The sequence below is a fragment of the Lygodium microphyllum genome, chromosome 17 (assembly GCF_053477565.2).
Source record: "Lygodium microphyllum isolate KBCC chromosome 17, Lygodium_microphyllum_v1.1.10, whole genome shotgun sequence".
Lineage (NCBI taxonomy): Eukaryota > Viridiplantae > Streptophyta > Polypodiopsida > Schizaeales > Lygodiaceae > Lygodium > Lygodium microphyllum.
Genome location: NC_141151.1, coordinates 133,684,121 through 133,706,457, shown reverse-complemented (window position 1 = coordinate 133,706,457; position 22,337 = coordinate 133,684,121). Strand labels below are relative to the sequence as shown.

At 40.6% G+C, this 22,337-nt stretch overlaps 1 protein-coding gene across 8 annotated transcripts; it reads left to right on the top strand.

Annotated features, from left to right (window-relative positions):
• The first annotated feature begins 6,341 nt into the window (after positions 1–6,341).
• Positions 6,342–22,115, top strand: LOC148022380 (uncharacterized). Of its 8 annotated transcripts, none has more exons than XR_015694488.1 (6): positions 6,342–6,617; positions 18,418–20,072; positions 20,159–20,251; positions 20,342–20,497; positions 20,586–21,019; positions 21,409–22,115. XR_015694488.1 is itself a non-coding variant. In XM_087698008.1 (5 exons), the coding sequence occupies exons 1-5, from the start codon at positions 6,602–6,604 to the stop codon at positions 20,718–20,720; spliced, it is 2,055 nt and encodes a 684-aa protein (XP_087554134.1). In that variant the 5' UTR covers positions 6,342–6,601; the 3' UTR covers positions 20,721–22,115. The 8 variants fall into 8 exon arrangements, 5 of the variants coding, with proteins under 5 accessions (XP_087554134.1, XP_087554137.1, XP_087554135.1 ...); XR_015694486.1 differs by having other exon boundaries at positions 21,167–22,115; XR_015694487.1 differs by having other exon boundaries at positions 20,586–21,327.
• The last annotated feature ends 222 nt before the right edge of the window (positions 22,116–22,337 follow it).

The window sequence follows — 22,337 nt, the reverse complement described above, 5'->3', positions numbered from 1 at the left end:
TTCCCAACAAAAAGTAGCCATATCACCACCTACAACCATCATATCACCAGCCAATCAGAACAGCAAAGTGCCACCAATCACCTTCATCCGCACCAACATCAGAACTCCCCCAAGGCAAACCACAACAATCCCTTCCACCCACGTCTTCAATGCAAGCTCCGCATGCTACCTTCGATGAAGAGTGCCATGGGACTGGCACTCGTCTAGGAGGGGGGTAATGTTAACCCCAACACGAAGAAAGCAAAAGCAAATAAAAAAGACGCAGGGCAAAGGTGGAAAAAAGGTAGCTCGACAGAAGAAAGAAGAGGAGAAAAGGCCAAAAGAGCAGGGGCAACCTTAAAAATCCCAAGGCAAGTGCAAAAGGGAAAAGGAGCATTTTACAAAGACAAAGGCCAAGGCAAAGAGAAACGGAAGACAAAGGCGCATAAGGAAAAGCGCAAGTCAAAACTTTTGTAAAAGAGTGCAAGTGCATCATGGTTTAATTCAAGGAGTGCGGGCTCTCACCCGTACAATTTGTAAATATAGACAGGCGGTGGAAAGGAAGCTAGGAAGATAGAGGGACAATGGGAAAAGGACCTAGGCCATGGCCGGCCATGTAAAAAAGGGGAAAAGGGGATGACCGCCCAAAAGGGATTTAGGGTTTTGTATATAAAGTTGAAAAGTGAATGAGAAGCTCATTCTTGTGTGTGGCCAAAAGTAGCTCTCCTCTTCTCCTTCTTCTTCTTGTTCTTGCTTGCTTGAGCTTGTGCTTGAGAGAGGGAGTGAGAGTGTGAGGGTGAGGGACCGTGGGGTGGAGAAGCTCTCAATCTTCTCCTCTCTTCTTCTCTTCTCTTCTCTTCTCTTCTCTTGCTCGCGGTGATGGAGCTTGGAGCGCGGAGCTTGAGGATGGAGCTTGCTTGAAGCTTGCACTTGGATCGTGGAGCTACCGGAGTGCGCGGAAGAGGAGGTAACTCGAACAGCATGGAGGTAAGCTCACTACACTCATAGATATGGATGGCGCGTCGGCTATGTGAGAGGTAGCCATTAGTGCTCGGCTTGGAACGCTTGAAACAATAAGCAGTCCGTGGGTCTTGGCGGTTGAGCAAAAGCACCCACAGCTACTATGACTGGAAAACCAATCGACATGTTTTTGCAACCCTAATCCACCATAGCCTCTTTATCTCAAGCTCTTTTCCCACGTCATTTTCTCACTAATTCCATCACATTGGGCCTATTGCCACTTTGATTCATTGATTTATTGAAGCTTCCAGCAACATTCACTAATCAAATCAGCAATAAGGAGGGGAGATTTTGGAAGATTTGTAAAGATTGGAAGACTCAAGCACCAATATCAAGCTAGCATCTCTTGATACTATTTACCACTGCCATTGCTTGTGTCTCTTAACACATTCAAAGTCAACTTATTTCTAAGAATTTTGGTACTACTTTGTTGTTTTTCCAGTCACTCTAGCATGGGCAAAGACTCTTCAACATGTCGCATCAAAGGAGTCAGGTTTCATACTTGGCAGACCTGCATAAAGCTTATCCTGATGAAGAAGGGCCTATGGGCCATCACTAATGGACAAGAGAATAAGCCCCATAATGCTACCCTTGCAGCAATCCAGTGCAAAAGAATGACGATAAGGCTCAAGGCATCATAAAGCTTGAGTTAGATGACATCTATATCCACCGTGTGGATGCCTGTGACATGTCCCATGACACTTGGGATAGATTGGACACATTGTTTGGTGCCCAGTCAAAGTCCTCAAAGTATGGTCTATTAATGGAATTTTTAGGAATGGACATGAAGCCTAATACATCCCTGGCATCTCACCTGAACTACATGGAAAGTCTTCTAACCCAGCTTGTAGGAATAAATCTAAAAATGGATGAAGATATATGTATTGGTGTCATGTTAAAAAGTTTGCCACTAGATTATGATAATGTTTCAACCACTTTAATCAATGTACTAAACCCTAAATTGGTTGACATTAAGGCCTCCTTGTTAGAAGAATAAAAAAATATAAAAGGAAAATAAGAAACTACAAAAGATGGACAACTGCTGTATGTCAGTTAACATGAATAAAGACAAAAAGGACCAGCTAATTTGTGACTTCTACAAAAGGATCGGGCATACTGAGAAGTTCTGTCATGCCAAAAAGAGGTCTTAGAAGGCCTATCTTGCAACTATGAAGGAAGAAGAAGACCATGGAGCAAAAGAAGAAAAAGACCATCAAGAGAAGAAGGACAAGCTTCACCAGTCCTATATTCCCAATTTTTTGATAGACTTTTTTAAAGACTTGTATAACCTTGCTCTAATGCTCCTTTTCATAAGCTTGTAAACTCCTCATGTAACATGATACTACAGCCTCTGTACACTTTGTGAAGCCCCTCTTACAACCTCTGGATGTCCACCATATTTTTGTTCTACACTTAGCTTTGTTTGCAACAGACTATGGATGATTACCATGTTTGTGGTGTACCCACACTTTGCAGGTAGTTGCTCACTAAAGCCTCTACACACTTTGTCCCTTTTTGGTTGTGATTGAGGAGGGGTATTGAGAATTAGGCAATCAAATCTAGTGTAGCCCCTTTGTATGGAGCAATTGCTAAGGATATGTAGGCTTGCTCAATCCCATAAGCACAGTGGTGAAAAGTGCTACCTATCCTAAAGCTATAAAGCATTGTACTTGCCTATCATTTGAAATATATGTCATAGAACTTTTGTCCTTTCAGTCAAGTGTCTTTGTCACTATCTACATACACAAGATTTTCTTTATGAGTCCAAGCTTCAATCTTGGAACCTAATTCACTTGTGTAACAAGTCATTTGTAATGTCTATGTCTTCATGAGTCTTGTTTACATATTTCATCTACCATAACCATGCTCTAGATCCATGCATCTCAACAAGATGATGTCAAACACAAAGAAAAATGAATATATAGATGACTCCTATTGATCAGAATGGTGGACATATTGCTTGAGCCTCTTTAAATATCTTGAGCTCCCATGCAAGGCTTTGATACCATGTGAGAGTGCACAACGGAAAGGAAAGTGAACACGATGAGAAGAAGAAAGAGAGGGAACACAGGTGAGAGAAGGAACAATGTGATTGCAATGGTAGAAGGTACAAGGTTGTAATAGTCACCCCCAACATGCAACTCTATGCATTAGTGTGGGTTGTAGATGGTAGCAGGGGGATGAGAGAACGAGAAGGGTTGACTGATCACGAATGATCAATGATGGATAATAAGAGTGGGAGGGTCTGTTGCCTATATAAAGGCAAATTGGGCGCACAATTGGTAATAAAGTGGCTAGGCCCAAAATGTGGGCACCTAGGACAATCAAAAGTGCCCAAAAACAAGTGCACTAATGTGCCCTCCATCTAAAGTACCTAAAGCACATAAATAATAGACAAATACAATGTCAGAGCTCCTAATGTCCTCCTTTGACTCAGACTGAGGCTCACAGGTAGAAGATGACCACATAAGACACCCTTGACTATTAACATATCCTTCCAAACAATGTTGATACAACAACCAATGATTTGACAACATAAAGAACTCTCTATCTATCACTAAAACACAACTAAGCAATTAACCAATCTTGTACAACTACTCTGCATTGCCATAGAACATGCACTCTATGACCAAATTAATGAAGTAACTCTACAAAATCTTATCACTCCACTAATTATAGCTTATGCCTCAAGCTTGTCAAAACATTCAAAAGTACTAGGACATGATTCTATCTATATCTTCAAGTCTTTCTCAACCATAGTAAAACATCGTTGATTCAATCACTCTTAGTTGAATCAACAAACATATGATATAAAAGCTTGCCCAAGAAGTGTTATCATTTGCAGCTATCTTCTTACATAGAAAAGCCACCACAAAATTTGCTGGCCTCTTCATAATCTTTGTAGTATATGGGCCGTTGCTAGTCCAATAACACCTCCAAGTTTACATTGACTACCTCAATATGTGGCTAGCCACCTCCAAAAATTAAAACATGTGTTGCTAGCTCAAAATTCCAAAATGATCACTAGTCGGCTATTTTCGGGACCCAATCATGACTTCAAGCCAGAGAGACCGCCTTCATGTGGACTCCACACCTCGATATAACAAGAAGGCACCCCAACACAACATGACGCCACTGCTTGAAAATCTTCATGACATGCTTGATATGTTGGCCTTCTCCACAATCATGCTGGTTGTCCATCTTCAATTGGGGAAGATTGGGAAAGATAGCACGATAGTTGTCTCTTAATAAGCCACCCTTTGCTTTTAATAGCTTTAGCCTTAGCCTTTTAAGTCATTGCTTTCTTACTTGGCCTTTTTTCAAATAGAAATTATAAAGCATTTTCTTTCAAATATATATAGTCATATAACTTGCATATTTTTAAATTTTTCATAAAATCAAAAGGTCTCGGATGTGTCCATATAACCCTCAATCTTCAACACCATGCCAGATACGTTTTCTAGGACCTTCAAGTGAGAAATTTGATGTTGAACCTCATCTTATACTTTTTGAGTTTTACTCATTGTCCTTGAAGTCAAGGCCAATGTCATTGATGCTCAAGGACCACATCAAAACACATTATAAATGTCAGATATCATGTGAATCTCTTAGAAGAGCCTTGGGTCTTCAAAAATATCATTGCAAGCAATTAAACTTCTGAAATGTGGTGTGTCTAGTAGAAACATGTTTCATTGATGAGCTTCATACTTAGCCACTCATGATTTTGAAGAAGTTGGATTTGAGAAATGTGCTATGCAATCAAACAATCAATGCAATACATGAAGAGATGGATGCATAAAAAAGGTAGTGCCTAGCCTAGGTAGGGCGCCCATGCACTACACAATGATGCAAACTAAGTTTCTTGATTAAAGCTTACGTCCTTTATGGTCATTAGCACCTCTTGATCAAGAAGGGAAAATAATGCTCCACTCCACATGCCCAAACTCACAATTGCTCATAAAAAATTGGTCATTTGATTGTTGACCAATGAAATGACCCACACTTAGGATTGTTGGAGTCTTTTAAGACCCCATTCACCTTTTCACCTTAGCCTCTCAACTCAAGGTTCCTAATTGAGTGACGGATTTCCCAAATTCATGTATATGCAAGGAACATGCATGCTCATTAAATGGTGCACTCTCATGTGCTTGAGCAACAAAGTTTTTGTTGCATGTAACTATAGTGGGCCTCATGCCATGCAGTGATCAACTATGGTGCATTGTGCATCAACCCTTTCCTTGGCATGGAAGAGATTTCAAAAGAACATGAGACAACCTCGGAGTACAATTATACAATAGAAGTGCAAGTGATGTGCATGTGAACGTATAACCTTGTGAATGTGCAAGGATAAAGCCATAGAAAATCTGCTTGAACTCAAATGTCCACAACTCCAATTGAAGTTCAACATCTCCTGTCAAAACGAACACCCTCTTGGCCAAAGAATATATGTGCATAAGGCAAAAGCAAACCAAAACCATCTCAAAAAAAGGTCTAGTCTAGCACTCAACAAAAATTCTATGCTATGAAAATACAAAGCAATTAGATGCACATGCAAACAAACACACAAAAGCCTAATAACTATGGGTAGTGCTAGGGGTTTTTGGTTCTTATGAAAACACATAACAACATGATAATTTAGAGGCAAGTAGCATTCATTTCAAATGCCTTGAAGGTTTGATTCTTGCATGGGGCTACTAACTTGACAACAAAAGGAGCATGTTAGGAATCTTGCTTAGGTGTAAAAAATGATTGCTAAAAGATGTGATATAAAAGGCGGTTTACACACAGAGTAACGAGCACCTAACGCCGCATAGAGTGCGAGCACACACTTTTTGAAGGTGGGCAGGCTACATTTACACAGCACACATTGAAAGGACATAACTTGTGTATATCTATATATATATATATATATATGTATATAGCCTTTCTAGTGTGTAACTCAAAGTGGAAGTCCAACCCCTACATAAACACTTTGATTGTTAGAAACTTGCAACCTAAACGTCTGTCACTTGGTGTGTAACTTAAGCCATATTATAAATTATAATGCTATTTCTTAAAAGTAAAAATAAATGAAAAACCCAAAATAAATCATAGCAACAAGTCTCCCCCCCCAAAAAAAAAGGGTGGGGAAGGGGAAATGTCCCCATTTCACTAGCACTTTCACGTTGTGAAAGGGTACTCGGTATTTTTACAATTAATAAAATTTTCTACAATTAATTGTGTATAGCAGAAAATAAAGGCACCAAATAAAAGGGAAAAGGAAATAGGAGGTGTGCCTATTCGCGTCGAAGGAAGTTTTTTTACTTTTTATTATTATAATATGTGCGCCCTGCGTTGCTTGGATCAATCGACAGGCCGACCGATTGATCCATTTTGAGAGAGAGAGAGAGAGAGAGAGAAAGAGAGAGGGAGGATTACTCGCCGGCGCTTGCAAGGTACCTAGGTTTTGAAGGTACGCCGCTACCATTGCTGGCCTATTAAGAAGCAGGAGAGATCCACAAGGAAGAGGATCAGAAACGGAGGAAGGAGCTGCTGCAGTCGACGCAGACGGAGCCGAAGGTAAAAGCCAGAAGATCGGAGAGACGAGCACAGTTGCGTAAGGATGATTACTCCACGAGGTATGGCGACACCATTCATCTAGTAAATTGAAAGACTGTGGAGATGCCTCTTTCTATCTCTGCCTGTGCATGCACGGCAAGCATTCTCGCCAGGCGTTAATTCTTACTGTAATCGTGCGTTTTACTTTGCTTGTTTCTCATTCTTAATCGTTACCTCTCCTGCAGTTCTACTTCTGCATCAAGTTCCTCTTTTAAGTTTAACTTCGGATACAGCAGTAGCTGCCTTACGATGATCGCTGCTCTTTCATTCTCGAGAAGGAGGCGTGCTCTTTTCGTGTCTGGTTGTTTGGCTATGGCTTCTCCCTTTTTTTTGGCTGTGGCTTCTTTCTCCCTTTCTTTTTGTTTCGTTAAATGCTTCGCTAAATTTAGCGGTGGCTGCCGGAGTGGTCCCATCTTCGCACTATCTTTTTGTTTTTTGGTCTTGTGGTGCCTTGATTGAAGTGCTCGCTTTTTCTTTTTTCTGCCTTTTTATTTTCAATCAATTTAAATCGCTTTTGCGTCCTTCGCCTACCACTATTGACCTCCTTTCTTCACGTCTACTGCCTTCTCCTTCTCCTCTGTTTTCCTTCTTCCCCAACAGACTTTCTCTCCTTTTTGTTCTCCGTCCTCACCTCTCTCATATTGTCGTGCCTTCATATCCTCGATCCATACCATGGAAGCAGAAGGTTTGCCTGATGGCTTGTAACCTATTTGCAAAACCAGTTTAGATATTGGTTTCTTTGAACACAAATTTTGACGAATTGGTCATATTTAAGCTTGCGTCTCTGTTTTATTTCTTATAATCACTGCATCTTGCCTTGTGCCATCCGAATATGTAAATTCCTTTCTGATTTGCCCCAATTCTGTACATCAGGTCCTGTTTTTTTGACCTGAACATGATAATTTGTTTGTGCATTTCTGCATCCCTTCGTGCCTGCTTTTTAAGAACGCACAAAGTGAGGGTGTTTCTTATCTCAAGCTAAGTTTCACAGAAAGCATGTGGCTTTCACAAGGAGTTTACCATGAGCTTTCATGAATCATTCACAAACTGGGGGTAAAAGGCAAGACATGATGTTTACTTGCTTGAGAACTTGAGATCTATCATTTTGAATGTTTTAAAGAGAAGGTTTGACAAGGAGCACTGTATGTAAGCACAGGTCTGTACAGTATCCCTTTTTTATATCCCTTCCTATTTCCTTGGCATCGTGCAGGAACAATGACAGAAGGCTCAAGTTTTGAATGGTTTTACATCATCCTTGTTAGGAGCTCACCAATGTCTTGTGACTCGCTATTCAAGTTGTAACTTCTGGGACTTTGGGATTTGCCATATAAGAAGTGGTGCACAGGACATCCCTGTGGTTGTAGCTGTAATCTGGCCATTCTAGGGGATGTAGTGTTTTTTCCCTTGATGACCTGGGACATGCAAGCTATCCTTGCATTGATTTGGCTTGTAAGCAGTTTTGTCATCCAGTCCTCAAAAAGGAAAGAGTTACTCTGCTCATAAGCATTTTACTTATGTAATTGACTTCTAGTTCAGATGCCATCTGGCATCATATTGCTTTTATGTACATACAGGTTCAACCTTGGAGTGGCCTGAACATCCCATGCTCTGTAAGGTATCCAATATGATATAAAATGTACAGGTTACTGATTGATTCAAATAACAAAAGTACCGCCTGTTTTACTGGTCATTTGCTCCTAATGTATTGGGCCTAGTTTGTAACTGATGTATTAGGTGCGTAAATCTGTGTTCTTTTTTTTGGGTGCAGTAAACTGGTGTCAGTCTTCACTCCTGGGAAGGTGTAGATGGTTGTTAAAAGTTGCTGTGCATACTGAGGGACTTCTATTTGTTGCATACTCTGCAGTTTTGTAAGGCCACAATCAGTCCTTTTGTAGACTGAGGAGAAGGAAACATTTGTATTGATAGAGTTATACCATCAGGGGTTGGAATGCCAGACAGTTCGTACTGAGAAATTATCTTTTAGTCAGTTTTCAATCAGGATGACACCTGCCCATTTGCCCATATTTGTTGGAACTTCAATTATCCCTTTTTATTGTGACTGGCTGGTACAAAGGTAAAACTCAGACTTGCAGATGGCTGTAAATCTTTTTTGCTAACTAAGCGAAATTCTCCAGACTTGGGCAGGTGGAACTTAGTACTCAAATTGCAAAGTCTAGTAGAAAAAGTTGGCCTCTCATAATGCCACTTCTACCAAATTCATGGTTGAGTGCGATCCTTTTGCCTTTTGGCTTAAGTTTAGATTTAGGCATCTTGGATGTGAAGTATCAATTGAATGTTTATGAGAGACAGACAAAATGTGCCAACAGGCACACAAAGCAGTAAGGGCTGTCTGTGGAAGAGTGCTTAACTGAGAAGGAGCACCTAACAAATGAAGGAGTGCCTAACATCCTTAACTGTGTGTTCTAGATTAACTGAGAAGGTGGGTGGACTTACTATTTTGGGATAATAACTGGGAGATGCTCAAGGTATTACCTTACAATGAATTAAAGGTCATTCGCATACTGCAGGGATTCAATGGGCAAATTAAAGAAAACTGAAGGCCATTTTGACTCTCTCTCTTTGTTGAAACACCTGGCTCCCTTCTATTTCACCATTCATAAGGCTAGTGACTGTGTATCAATATCTGATATCCAAATTGCACATTTTAATCCAATTGATATAACTATTCTTTAAACAGAATATTAATGTGTGATGGGGTATATACCTTCCATCCAAAGCTTAGTGAGCTGTATCATAAGGCAGAGGTAATAACAATATTTTGTTCATGCTATGTTGATAAACAAACCTCATCCAATCAACAACTCAAGCAGCGTACGTCAATCTAGAGTTATTGTAGCTTAGAAGTTCTTTAGTTGCCTAGATACTTTGAGCCAAGTCACTGAATTATCGTGTCACTTTTAAGTTTGGTTGAAAAACTCTACTCGCTGCCAAACCTTGTATCCAAATGGAAGAAACATACACTATTTCTCCATACCATTTGTCCAATTCTTGCCCACATGATGACCATGCTAATGACACTTTAAAATGATGGGCTTTCACAGGATTAATTTTGACTAGAGTTCTGCATGCCATATTGCCAGAATTTCACATGCTATATACCAGAAATGACTTACTTTGGGAAAAGCCTAACTATGGGCACAATTTAAGCAAACAATAATGTTGTATCTGATGTTATTGCTGCCTTGCCCACAAGATCAAGATCTAAATGTGTTAATGAGGTCTGGTGTATACTTTGAAGGGCTGTCAGAATTTTGCGCAACAAGGCCAAACATGAGGACACCACCTGTCTAAAATTAGCCTTGCCAGCTGAGAGATTGCATAAGAAAGAAATTCAACAAATGATCAAGACGAATCATTTGTTTCACTTATTAAAGGTTTTCATCAGCCTTCATAATGATGTAACTCAAAAAATGAGTAGCTTGTTTCTATGAACTGTTTGTTCAATGAAGGATGTGGAGGTACAGATATCATCAAACATCTGGCTGCGGTACAGAATAAGTACCAAATGGAATCAATATTTTGTTTATTGGTTAAAAGAAAGAATGAAAAACGGTAGAGCTAAACTTCAGCACCAGAGATGTGGTGGTCAGTTTTATGTGAAACTATTTATAGAGCTTGAGCTGAATACAGTGCAGAAATTTTGATATCGTATGACTAAGAGTTGAGGCTCATCTGGACTAATTCATAACTTCATATTACAATTAAAAGATGGCATTGCCTTGTCTTATAGCGGGGTACTGATCTTTTTGATAAAATGTTAAAAAGCAGTTTCTGCTTTGCAAGGTCCTCTTAGTTTAAGAAGAAAGCCTTTTAACACTGGTGGGTGCAGCTGGTTGCGGTCCTTTGTCCAAACTGTAATCATTAAGCTAATGTGGCCTTCACAGAACTATGTCTGTGTGATTGAGGATACTAGCATGCAATTGTGATTGCTTACGTATTCAGGTTGTAAAGCTTTTATGGCTCTTACAAAATTTTAGCTTGTTTTGTTCTAATCTTTGTTATTCAAACCTTAGAAGTTTTAAATTCCATAGCTGTGACTCAGGAGGAGTCTACACAAAGTGCAGATGTACTCATATAGTGCACATAGATATTTAGAATGCCAAGGTGTGTTGAGGTTAGACTTTCTTTTTAGAAGTTTACACAAAATGCACATGCTCTTATATAATGCGCATAGATATATAGGGTACCAAGGTGTGTTGAGGTTGGACTTTCTTTTTTCACCGTTTGTCTGCTGGGATCTTTGGTATGTTTTGGAATCTTGATGTGTCTACAGAGCTATGATATTATACGGGACACAAACACGAGGAGGGCTTGTGAGGCGATGCTCTGAAGAGGATTTGACTTTCCCTTCAGTGACTCGACATTGTACTTTGTTTGGTAGTGGTTCGTGTCTCCATATTGGTATGGTGAGAAGGGAATATCTGAGGGCAGGAACTTGTGAGATCATGTTGGGTGTATGGGTTTGAAAGTTCCAAAAAAATTTGTGAAGTTTTTTGTCTTGCTAGAAGAATTTCTACATGGAGTCTAATCTGTTTTGTTTGTATTTGCAAGCAGAAGGCATGTTAATGTTGAATTCCATATGGCATGAGCTCTTGGCATGCCATTTGGTCACCAATGGGATGGGCCCCCACCATAGTAAAAACATGGAGTATGGAGGTGTCTGTTGGGATTTTTAAGCGGAAGGCATGTAATTGTTGATATGGATTCACTTCTGTATGCCATGAGCTTTTGGCATTCCATTTGGTCGCCAATGGGATGTATCCAGGATTGTGCTGGTGCTTTAGTGAAAACTTGGAGTATGGGAGAGTTTCCTGACACAGATGGTGGTGATTAATTAATCCTGGCTTCTCTCTCTCTTTGTTTTTTGTGTTAGTACCCATGCAGATCTGTAAAACAGATCTTACCTGAATTGTGGACAGCTTGTTATGCTAAACTTTTTGATGTTAGGTGGTATTTGGTTCAGCCAAAGGTCTTCTAACCTAGCGATGGAGCTTCATATCAAGAGTTTGAACTCTTGAAATGATTTGGCCTGCTGATATGCTCTTTGTAATCTCCAGCTTCTCAAAGGCCCTTTCAGTATCCACCTCATGACAGCATGCTAAAAGGTTAAAGTGTTAAGTGGAGTGCTCTTTTTTGCATAGTAAGTGGGCCTTTTGCTAGGCGACCCTCTTCTACCTTTGGAGCCTAGCAAGCCCAGACTGTACTCTGTCTATAAACTTTTCCTTAGGTTAACAAAAAAGGAGGTAAGTATGGTTTCAATTTGAATGCAGGCACAGTGCCACAGATTATCCTGTTGTTTATTATTTCTTGTATAACATGGTAACCCTAAACCTCATTTTCCTGGAGCAGGTTTATTCACAATAGACCGATTTCCTTCAGGGTGAAGGCCTTTCTGAAAGTAGCTCTGCAATTTATATTGGAATGTTTGTCCTTTTTCCATAGTGATTCCTGATCACTGCTAGCTGTTAGGATGGACATAACGATGTGCTGTAGCCCTCCTGAAACCATGTTGTCGATAACTTTGTGGAGCTCCACAAATTTATTCTTCACAACTGAAAGATAGGCAAGAGTTGGTGCAGTCATGCAAAAGCTAGGCAAAAAAACAGTAGCTAATTTAAGATGAAGGAACCTGTCAGGTGATTTTGTGACAAAAACCCATATATCACTTCTTACTTTCCCTTTCAAGAATCAACACCCTCTTGTGGATGAAGTTGAGAGAGTGCTTGCTTATGTAAGGAGTTTGAGCAGGAAAGTTTGAATATCCAGCCCGGTCTTGAGCTTTTATTCCCTTTTTTCAAGGCATTGTGAACTTGATGCCATGCAAACAGAAGTGAGAGCATGCTCTCCCTTCTATTTGTTGGGGTTTTTATTTTTCATGTTTGCAGGTGGAATAGTTACAAGAACATTTGGTATTTGGCGGATTCCGGCATGCAACCATGTATAATTGTTTTGTCTCTTTGTTTATTTATAGATCTATGACAGCATAAGTGGGTAAGCAGGTGAGACTTTTTCCTTTAACTCCTCTTTCTCCTACTTCTTCACATTTAGGATTAGAAAGAAACTGGCTGCATTTGTGTGAAGTTGAGATGTATCTGATAGTTTTGTAAGCCTTCATGAGAAAGGCTACATGGGTTTGTGGGTTTGCACAAAAGTGGGAGCAGGCTTGCTGGAACTGACAGTGGTTAGGTATTTAATTAAAAGGGAAGGATGAAGGGACGGAGTGGTTTTTAATGTCTCAAAACACTATAGGTTCTGAGAAAAAATTTACATCTGTGTGATGTCAGTACAATGAGAAACCTGAAATTAAGGCAGATTTCCCACTCTCTAGTCTTGACATGCCTGCTTTTCGTACTAGCAGTATCACTGAAACTGAATGAGCCAACAATCCCCTAGCTATGCCTGACTTGGCCATGTCGTCTGCTTTTTAGTTACTGGAACATGTTTGCAGCATAGGTGTGGCTGTACTTTGTATTTCTGTTCTTTGCAGAACTCTAGCAAGATAGGCAAGGCTCCTGAGTTGACGATATCAAGAGAGGTTCCTAGCTTTGCTAGTGCCAAACCTTGGTGTTGATGTTTATGGTTCTTATACCCTGTACCCTAGTACGTCACCACACATTAGACATGTAAACTCTTAGCTATGAATACGAAGGGGAGGGGGAGTGACAGTTTGGCCTTGTTTATTTGTGTGGTTCTCAATGGTGCTAGAGTCTTGTGAAATTCTGGTGGTAGAGCTGGAGTATTGAAAAATCTTGGTGCTTGCAGAGTTTTAGAATGTAGAATCAGAAACGTCTTGTACCTGTTGAACGCCATGACCTGACAGCCTTGAGGCAGGTGCCCCTTGTATCTCATATTGACTTGGACATCTACATATGTGGCACATCTTTGGCGTATCCTATTGTCATGTGTGCCTTCATGGTAGCTGCCTATCTTGGCTAAAAACTAGTCTGAGAAGGCTTGCATGGCTCACAACATACAAATGATTGTTGATACATGACATCCATGTTTTATTGGCTTCACAATCGAGAGCCATCCATGTTTATTGGCTGGGCAATGGAGCGCCTTTATTACTTGTAATAGTTTGTCTTGACAAAGTTTTTGTTATGTTGTGTTAAGGATGCATGTTAGTGATGTGTTAAGGATGCATTCTAGTGGTGGTAATGCATCTATTTGAAGGCATGCACAATGTACTTGCTTCAAAGCCCTAATATACATTGACTACAAAACAACATCCTACACATTAAGCTCTAAGCCTAGCATACACTAGGGAAAGTCAAGGGCTGAAGGGTGCAACCTACTCTCCACCTAACCACAAATGAGTTGTGAGCTAGAATGTCAAGCTTTCAAGTGTGCTTCGGCCAACAATTTGTTGTTGCCTATACTGTTGGTGCTTCTAAGACCCATTGATCCTATGACCCAATCTTTTAGAGCATCTCCCTGTCCTAATATACTTTGACTACAAAACAACATCCTACAAGTCAAGCTCTAACCCTAGCATGCAGTAGAGAAAGTTAGGAGGACTGGAGGGTGCAAGCTACTCTCCACCTAACCACAAATGAACCACGAGCTAGAATGTCAAGCTTTCGAGTCTGCTTCAGCCAATAATTTGTTGTTGCCTGTACCATCAGTCAGTGCTTCTAAGACCCATTGAACCTCTGACTCAATTTTAAGAGTGTCTCCATGTCCTGCTAAGATGCATTGAGTCTAGCAACCTATCTCAGAGTGTCTCCCTTAACATTTACCCCTTATGCCAACTAAAAAAGCACTTGCCAAAGAAAGGAAAACAAAGAAGCAATCTATCCCACAAAAGTGTGATTTACATTGGAGCTTGTCTTTGCTTTCATGGCCTAGGGCAGACATACCTGCGTGCCTTAAAAGAGCCCACTCCCAACTTGCAGCACCTATATAACTGCACTATTGCTTTAAATCCTTACTTCTGTGTGGTCTTACTTATGAACATGGTACATGCCAATACACTTAGAATAGTTGAAGCTCTATCAAACTTCTACTTAGATCTAAATTCAAGCATCCAAGTTGACTAGATATGATGCCAAAGCAAAACGATCCCATGCCTAATTGTGCTTGCTAGGTCATGTGTATCTGCGGATAATCAAAATAGTACAATGGTTATGCAGTTTCGCGTAGGATTTATTGTGAGAGGCTATCATGATATATAATCTATGACTGCATTTTGTGTGTACATCATTAGAAGTTAGATATTTGCTTTGCTTTTTGAACACAGAACTTGGAGTAGAAATTCTGTGTCTATGAAAAAAAATTCATATGCAGTGAAGAGAAATCCAGTATGTTGCCCAATGATACAAAATTTAAACCCTTTCCTTCGACTTGTTATGTTTGTCTTGGTTGTGGATGTAATTTCCTACTTTCTTTTCCTCTCAAGCTGTTGAAAATAAACTGGCCTGCTTTTCCTTTAAAATCTACATGGTGATTGCTAAATTAAAAGAGTCATGCTTTACAAAACAACTCGCAGCTATACTAGAAGAATGGAAGACAGTCTGCAGCAGTTTATGAGACAAAAACATGTAGACATTGGATGCATCAAAATCCACATCCCACACCCCCCCCCAGTCCCCCCTGCCCGGCCGCCCAAATAAGAAAAAAAAGAAAAACCACATGCGCAATAGATGGTAGATGAGCTCTTACCTGCCCACCTCAAGAACAAGAAACAAGAATTGTCCAAAGTACATGCAGATCGAAGTTGGGGAAAATGGGTAGTCTACAGACGAGGTAGAGTCGTCATTGTAGAGTTCCGGATATCCAAAGCAGAAAGGAAGTGACCATCTAAAATGCCTAGATGGATCTTTTCATATATTGTACTTCTATCTGGTAAGGATAGGTTGATCTTAGAGTTTCGGTTCACTTTTTTTTTCCTCTCTCTCTCTCTCTCTCACACACACACACACACTCTCTCTCTCTCTCTCTCTCTCTCTCTCTCTCTCTCTCATATTCTCACAGCCATAGCCATAACAGAATCAAGGAACAACCACTACAGTTTCCTCCTGAAATCATTTTCCTTCTTGGTGTGGCTCTACCAGCTAAGTACACAATCAACTATGAAGACCTAGAAGACATGCTAAACAGTAGCAGACACAGGAAACCTTAGCCCTAGCATGCATTAAAAGTCAGATAAGAATTGTGCAAGCTAGCTGTGGCACCCGACTTTGGACTTGATTATCCCTGATGTGTAGGCATCTTGTACCACCCGTCAACATCCCTCTAGGACCTAAAATATTGGACTAGGGAGAGGCACCTGCCTCTCCTTTGTATAGGAACAGAGCAACTAGAAAAGAGAGAACACTAAATCAAAGTAATCAAAAAATCCATGCAGTCCTACAAAAGGATGAACCAATACTCTACCTTGTCCCTACTTGCATGCTCTAGGCATTCACATAACAAGCTACTCGTGTCTCTCTTGCTGCAAGTTGTTGAGGAGCTTTTTTAGATGGAGGCCTTTATACAAAGTACAAAGGTAGAGTGCAGTCTTTGCAGCCTATTGCTAGTGAGAGCTATGAGGCTGAGTTCTTAAACCATTCTCAGAGATGGGGGTCCAAAGGCCCTTCTTCCCCCCATGTGTGTCTTGCACCCCCATGTGTGCGGTTCAAAAGCCTTCAACAGATTTTTACCATGGGCCTTATGGTTACTCATATTTCGAGGGGAAATAGGCAGCATATTAGACAGTGGGGCTGGAATAGTCCCATTACCATGTCCTTAGCTCTGGCCATAGAGCTTTGGCTGATGCAAAGTTGCTTCATGCTATCTGAAGGTTTTTATGCAGAGCTGCAACATTGGTTATCACATCCACATTTTGTGAGGGAGCAACGTGTGCTCATCATAGGTGGTTCGGTTTGGTTATTACTCTGTTGTTCCTTTAGAGTTTGAGAAAGAGATGATTTGGTTCGGTTGGCCATGGATGACTCAGACTTCACTTCATGAATTGTCAACAACTTGATAATACTGAGTATGTTAATGATATAACCCTCTTTGTAGAGAATTTACCCGATGATGTTAGAGAGGAATCAGAGGATCAGGCTAAGTACCCACATTAGGTTGGCTCCAAAAGATATCCTTATTAGGAATGGTAGTAGGGCTTTCTTCAGCGTAAGGTATTCTTTGTGGTCTTGGTATTTGGAGATTGCTTGGGGACCTGGTTGTTTTGAGGTCTCCATTCTATATCATGGACATTGATAAACAGCAAAGCACTTGGGACAATGGTTAAAGATGTGATGCTTGTGTAGAGATTTCTCATGGCATGGAGCGAGTACAAGCAGGATGAGCCTAGTTCGTTGGACAGTGTCCGGATACTTTAGAGTCAACAACCCTTGCTCTGCACCATAGAGGTGTGATGTGTTAAGAGGAGATGTTGGTACATGGGCTTTTCCTTCAGCAGTTTGGAAGCACTCCTACATGGATGATTATTGAGAGCATTGGGGGGCTTAAAGGCTGAACACAGTCTTACAGTTTCAACTTATCTGGGTCAATTTGTTGGCCCCATCCAGCCCATGCCCTCAACACTTAAGCCATGTTTTAAATCTCCATTGTGACACTTGGTAATTCAGAGAATGAGACCAAGTTGTATGTTGTTACTTGCCAGCTCGTAATATTCCAGAGTGTGTGAGGTGCCATAGGATTGCAGCATCACTTTTCCTGGTTCTATCTTGGCTTCTATCTAGCTTGATATCATTCATATTTTTAGAAGGTAGTGGATAACATGTAGCATGCCCCACAAACTAGCAATAGAGACTAGACATTCCTGCTCTGGTTGGCTAAACCTAGCTTAGGGAGGTGGTTTTAAGTGAGATTGTATCTGTTACCCTGCCCAAGGCTGTTTGTATACATTTCTTTGAGATGGGCTTTGGACTCTTAAAAAAGAGGAGAGACAGATGAGCAAATTTATAGTTCTTCAATAAGGAAAGGGTCATATAGAAACTCCACTACAAACTTGATAGCAAATAAGTGAGGCCTCTTCTGTAAATTGAGACAGTCAACAGGCCATTGAATAATAGTTTGAACTGGTTCAGCTGTGCTTACCCAAATGGTGTTGGGAAAAATGTCCAAAAATTTTACTGAACAGTCTTTTGTTGTATGTCACATAATAGCCCTAAATGGGATGACTTGATTTGCACCCAACAAGAGATGATTTATGACTGATCTTTGCTTTTACATGTCGGTTCCAATCATAGTAGTTCTTTGATCAGAAACCAACGTGGTTACTAGAATCTGTACTTGAGGACATGCCATAGTTTCAACTTTGTTCTTTTTGGTCATGCAAGCATCTTCCATGTCTCAGTTTCTGGAAGAATCATATTTAAAGGCAGTATATTGCGTTCTTGCCCTTAGCATTGTTGTTCTAATCTTTTTGAACTGTTGTAGAATGTTTCATGTAGTCGTGATGCCTCATGAATGGGTGCTTGGTTTAATGGAACTTATTCTACTTCTTGTCCTGCTAATTTTTTGTTGTGCAGCTCTGGTGCAATTGGTTTGGAGTGTTTGATTAATTGATGAATATTCTGAGCTGAATGATTATTTGATGGTTATTCTGAGCTGAATCAGTTTCACTGACTAGATGGTTATTTGAATTGGTGTTACTTTGAGCCAAGAGTTACTATCATGTGATGTATATATGTAAAATAGCAGGTCCAAATGGTATCTAGAAAAGCTGGTATCTCGAGCAGAGAGGGCTTCAGAATGTGATGATCTATAATAGCTGTCTTAACTATGCTTGTTGAAATTATCTTAATTTGTAACAGCTGATCAAGGTTTGGGTGTTATAAACTTTCTCAGGTGATCAAGGTTTGGGTCCTGGAGAACTTGAGTTCCAGGCAAGTGGCGGTCAGGTAGCCTGCTCAGTCAATATGTTGAGCAGGATTGATGAACATGAAGTATGGAATGGTGCAAGCATTCTGGGGAATGATTTTCATAGAGGGAGATTTCCAGGTGAATCTTCTCAAATGGCAGAATTGCAGGGCGCACAAAGAGCAAAACGTCAAAACTGTGGGAACAGTGGACGAGCACCTTGGAATACTGTGTATGGTAGTGGTGACCAGATAGGATCCGTTCCAAACAGAATTATACATGAAGCTGAAAGAGGCTCAGGTTATTGTCCAGTTCCAATCTTTGCAAGCTATCATGGCACAACAGATCAAAGCATTATAAAATTACCCCAATCTGGACTTTATACAGAAACTTCCTTAATAAACAGTGGTGTTTCCATGACTTCACATTGGCATTCTAACAGCCTAAGATCTCAGTCTGGTGTTGTGGGCGAACATAGTGGCTGTTCGGATGCAACTTTTTCCAGGCTTACGCCTAAACCTGAGTATGGAATTAGGGATAGAAGAGGTCAGATTGATTCCTCTGGGTCATTTTTGCTGTCAAACTCCAGAGGAAATCCTGTTGACAATCCCACCAATATGTACCTAAATGCAAACAATGGAAGGAGAAGCTCTTGCAAAAGGAAAAGCACTATGGATGATAGTGCAATTTCATTGCGACCTTCAACTTATGGAATGCACAATATGACTGGACGATGGGAAGCTGATTTTGGGGCCTGTAGTCATGGATCTGGCTCCACTAGGGTTGATCACACAGCAAATATGTCAGCCATGGATTCTGGCTCTCCAATAGCTGTTTGGGATGAGCCTTATCATCCTAGAAATGATTTTGCCCTTCCATCTCTCAGGTCAAATCTAGTATCAGCGGGAAGCTCCAGCAACTCTTATGGTAGGCACCCGGTTTTGCAGCAAGAAATTTCTCGACCTCAGCTAGGCCCTTCATCTGGTCAGCCTGGCAGCAGGGGTTCATTATCTAGTTTGCCATCGCAGACATCAATACCAAGAAGACTGCTCACAAGTGAATTGAGTGCAGAGGCTGCAGGGATTGCCAATCTCAACATCAATCAAATACCGGAAACAGTAGCCTTTGGTCAAAGTAGTGGTACTGGTGTTAGTAATTATCCTGGAAGCAACAGTTTCCCAGGACATCACACCCACCCTGCCATGTTTTCAGGATATCATGCAAGGACTCGACCCTCAAACTTGCTTGGAATTATGCCAAATCAGACTACCTTTGAACTTGCGGGCAGGTCTATGCCTACCATCTCAAATCGGGGCAGCAATGTTAGAGACCCACGGGCACAGGCTTCTCATATGGTCTGTCCACCATCAGCCCCGCGTGTATATACACATATTTCAAGTTTGCCGCCAAGCAGACGGAATGATAGAGGCTTACCTGTAAGCAACATTTTACCAGGGCCTCAAGGAGATAATTATCCATCAGCAGCATCAATAAATAGACCTTCAATGCCATCTCCCTTTGTACATGGAAGTGGTGAAGTTGGTCTTGCATCATCTTCTATGCAGACTCTCACGCGCATGCCCTTTCGTAGTCTCCAAATTTTCCCAGCAGATGGAGTAAACCGTCAACGGTTTGCCTCCAATGTAAGTGTGTTTGTTATTGTTAGCATTGCACTTACAAGGAGGCTTATGTCTTTTGAGATAATATAAATTACTTTTGTTCTGTACAGGACTTGCTGGATCAATCATTGCCATACAATGGCCTTGATATTCATGATCAGCACAGTGACATGCGTATAGATGTTGATAACATGACATATGAGGTATGCAGATTACCTTCTCCCTGCTGTCTATGCTGGAAATACAATTATATGTGTTAAGACTTCATTTGAGATATATCTTGTTTTCTGCAGGAGCTTCTTGCCTTGGAGGAAAGGATTGGTAATGTAAATACGGGGCTTTCTGATGACACCATTGCTAAGTGTCTGAAAGTGAGCAGGCATTCGTTGTTGGATCTGACCACAAGTATCCTCTCTCAGGACAGTGAAGTAAAATGTAGCATTTGTCAGGTTAGTCTTTTTTGTTTGGCAACCATTCTGCTTGAAAAGTTTCCTGTTGCTCCTGCATGATTATGACAAGCAACTGTGATTTCTGCAGGAGGAGTACATGGAAGAAGACGAGTTAGGTAAACTAAACTGTGGTCATGTTTACCATACAGCCTGCATTAAGCAGTGGCTTGTACTGAAGAATCAGTGCCCCATTTGCAAGGCTTCAGCCTATACAGACTCTTAGGCTGACTGCTTGAGTAAGATTTAATTTGTTGTAGATTTCATTTTCCACAATTTGACATGTATATAAAATTCAACTCACACTAGTTACTCCGTCCTTCAGCAAAGCTGATGGCTTTGTAGAATTTGTAAAAAATTTCAATCTAATGCACATCTTTTGGTTTCAAGTAAACGTGACTTTCTTCTTAAAGCATTTTGCTGTACCATGATTGTTATCTATGGAGTTTTGTCAGAGTGGAAGTTGGAACCATCTAGAGTGCAGCAGTTGAAGCTTTGTCTTGATAATCATATTCATTGTTACCGGTAAGTTTTGAATGGTACATCAGGCTTCATGAGGCCCTTATCCTGAAATCTCTCTTGCATTGTCAGCAAAGGGGCTGCCGTACATTTCTTCATATCTTGTATGCTATTTTTATGATTTGGACTCTGTTCTGTCTCTATTTCCCAAAGGCAACGTAGTGGGAGAAGCTGTTCTGTCATGGGGGCAAGAGTTGAAGCTGTTCCTCCCTTTAATCAAAATTTTCAAGTAATGTTGTCTAGTACATAATTCTCAATGTTGTAGTGGGAAGAACACGTGGGATCCTTCCCCCAAACATCCCTAGTGGATTGAGGTAGTGTCTGCTTGCAGCATAGGGGCAGAACTTTTTTCTCTTGCTAGAACTTTGTGACTTAAAAATTTACTTGAACTCCAGGAAATTGCAAAGGGAGTCTGGAAGGGATGCAGATTGATTGGCTTGGCAAATAATGCAAAAACAGCAACATCAGCTCCACTCCGGGATTGGAAGTTTGGCAGTTCTTACCTTGACTTTCCCACACAACAATGACAGCCAATTGTGCAAAAGCTAATATTATATTACTGAATAACAAACATAGTTACTGTATTAGATATTAACTAATGTCGTTTAGGATGTAGATTGAGTTTGAGTTGTGTATGATATCTATTTGCCATAAACCGAAGGTATCCCTGTCAGGTGGACAGTCCATTCTGGGGCCATGAGTGCATGAAATGGGGGCTGTCTACTTCACTTTTCTTACATCCGTTAGAAGTGTCGTAGGACATGCTATGGGAAAAGTTACTTCATAGTGTACAGATGATGTCTTGTGGAAGTAAAAATGTCCTGAGACGCAGGATTCATGGAAGAAGTTTCTTCAGAAGGTTACATGTGATGTCTCATGGAAGGAAAGCACCAAGGGAGTCCTATAGGAAATTTAGTCAAGTGCAAGGCTTGTTATTTTTGGGGCAGTGGAGGAGAGATTTTTGTTATTGTAGTCTTTTGATGGTCAAAACATGTTATGGAACCATGATTGGATACAATCATAATTACGTTCTTTGATCATGCTGGGACATTTTGAACACATCAATATTATGTGATGGCATCGATCTAAAAATTTGTTACAAGCTATGGGCCTTCAATGGTGTCTTTTCATTAGTATCTGTTGTGCTGAAAATGCCCCACAAGTATGTCTTCATTAGTATCTGTTGTGCTTTTATAGGGGTATTTTCAGCAGTACACGTGGATGTGCTTGTACGAAGGTGTACACATTATGTCATGCACATTGTGATTGGAACAACTTTTCCTTTACATGTAGCTCAACATAGCAATAAAAAAGCGGCCTTAGT

Bases quoted from the DNA above. Each gene is read 5' to 3' on its own strand.
- LOC148022380 (XM_087698008.1), top strand. The intron at 20,252-20,341 runs GTATGCAGATTA...TGTTTTCTGCAG, and splicing joins TTGATAACATGACATATGAG to GAGCTTCTTGCCTTGGAGGA. The intron at 20,498-20,585 runs GTTAGTCTTTTT...TGATTTCTGCAG, and splicing joins TAAAATGTAGCATTTGTCAG to GAGGAGTACATGGAAGAAGA.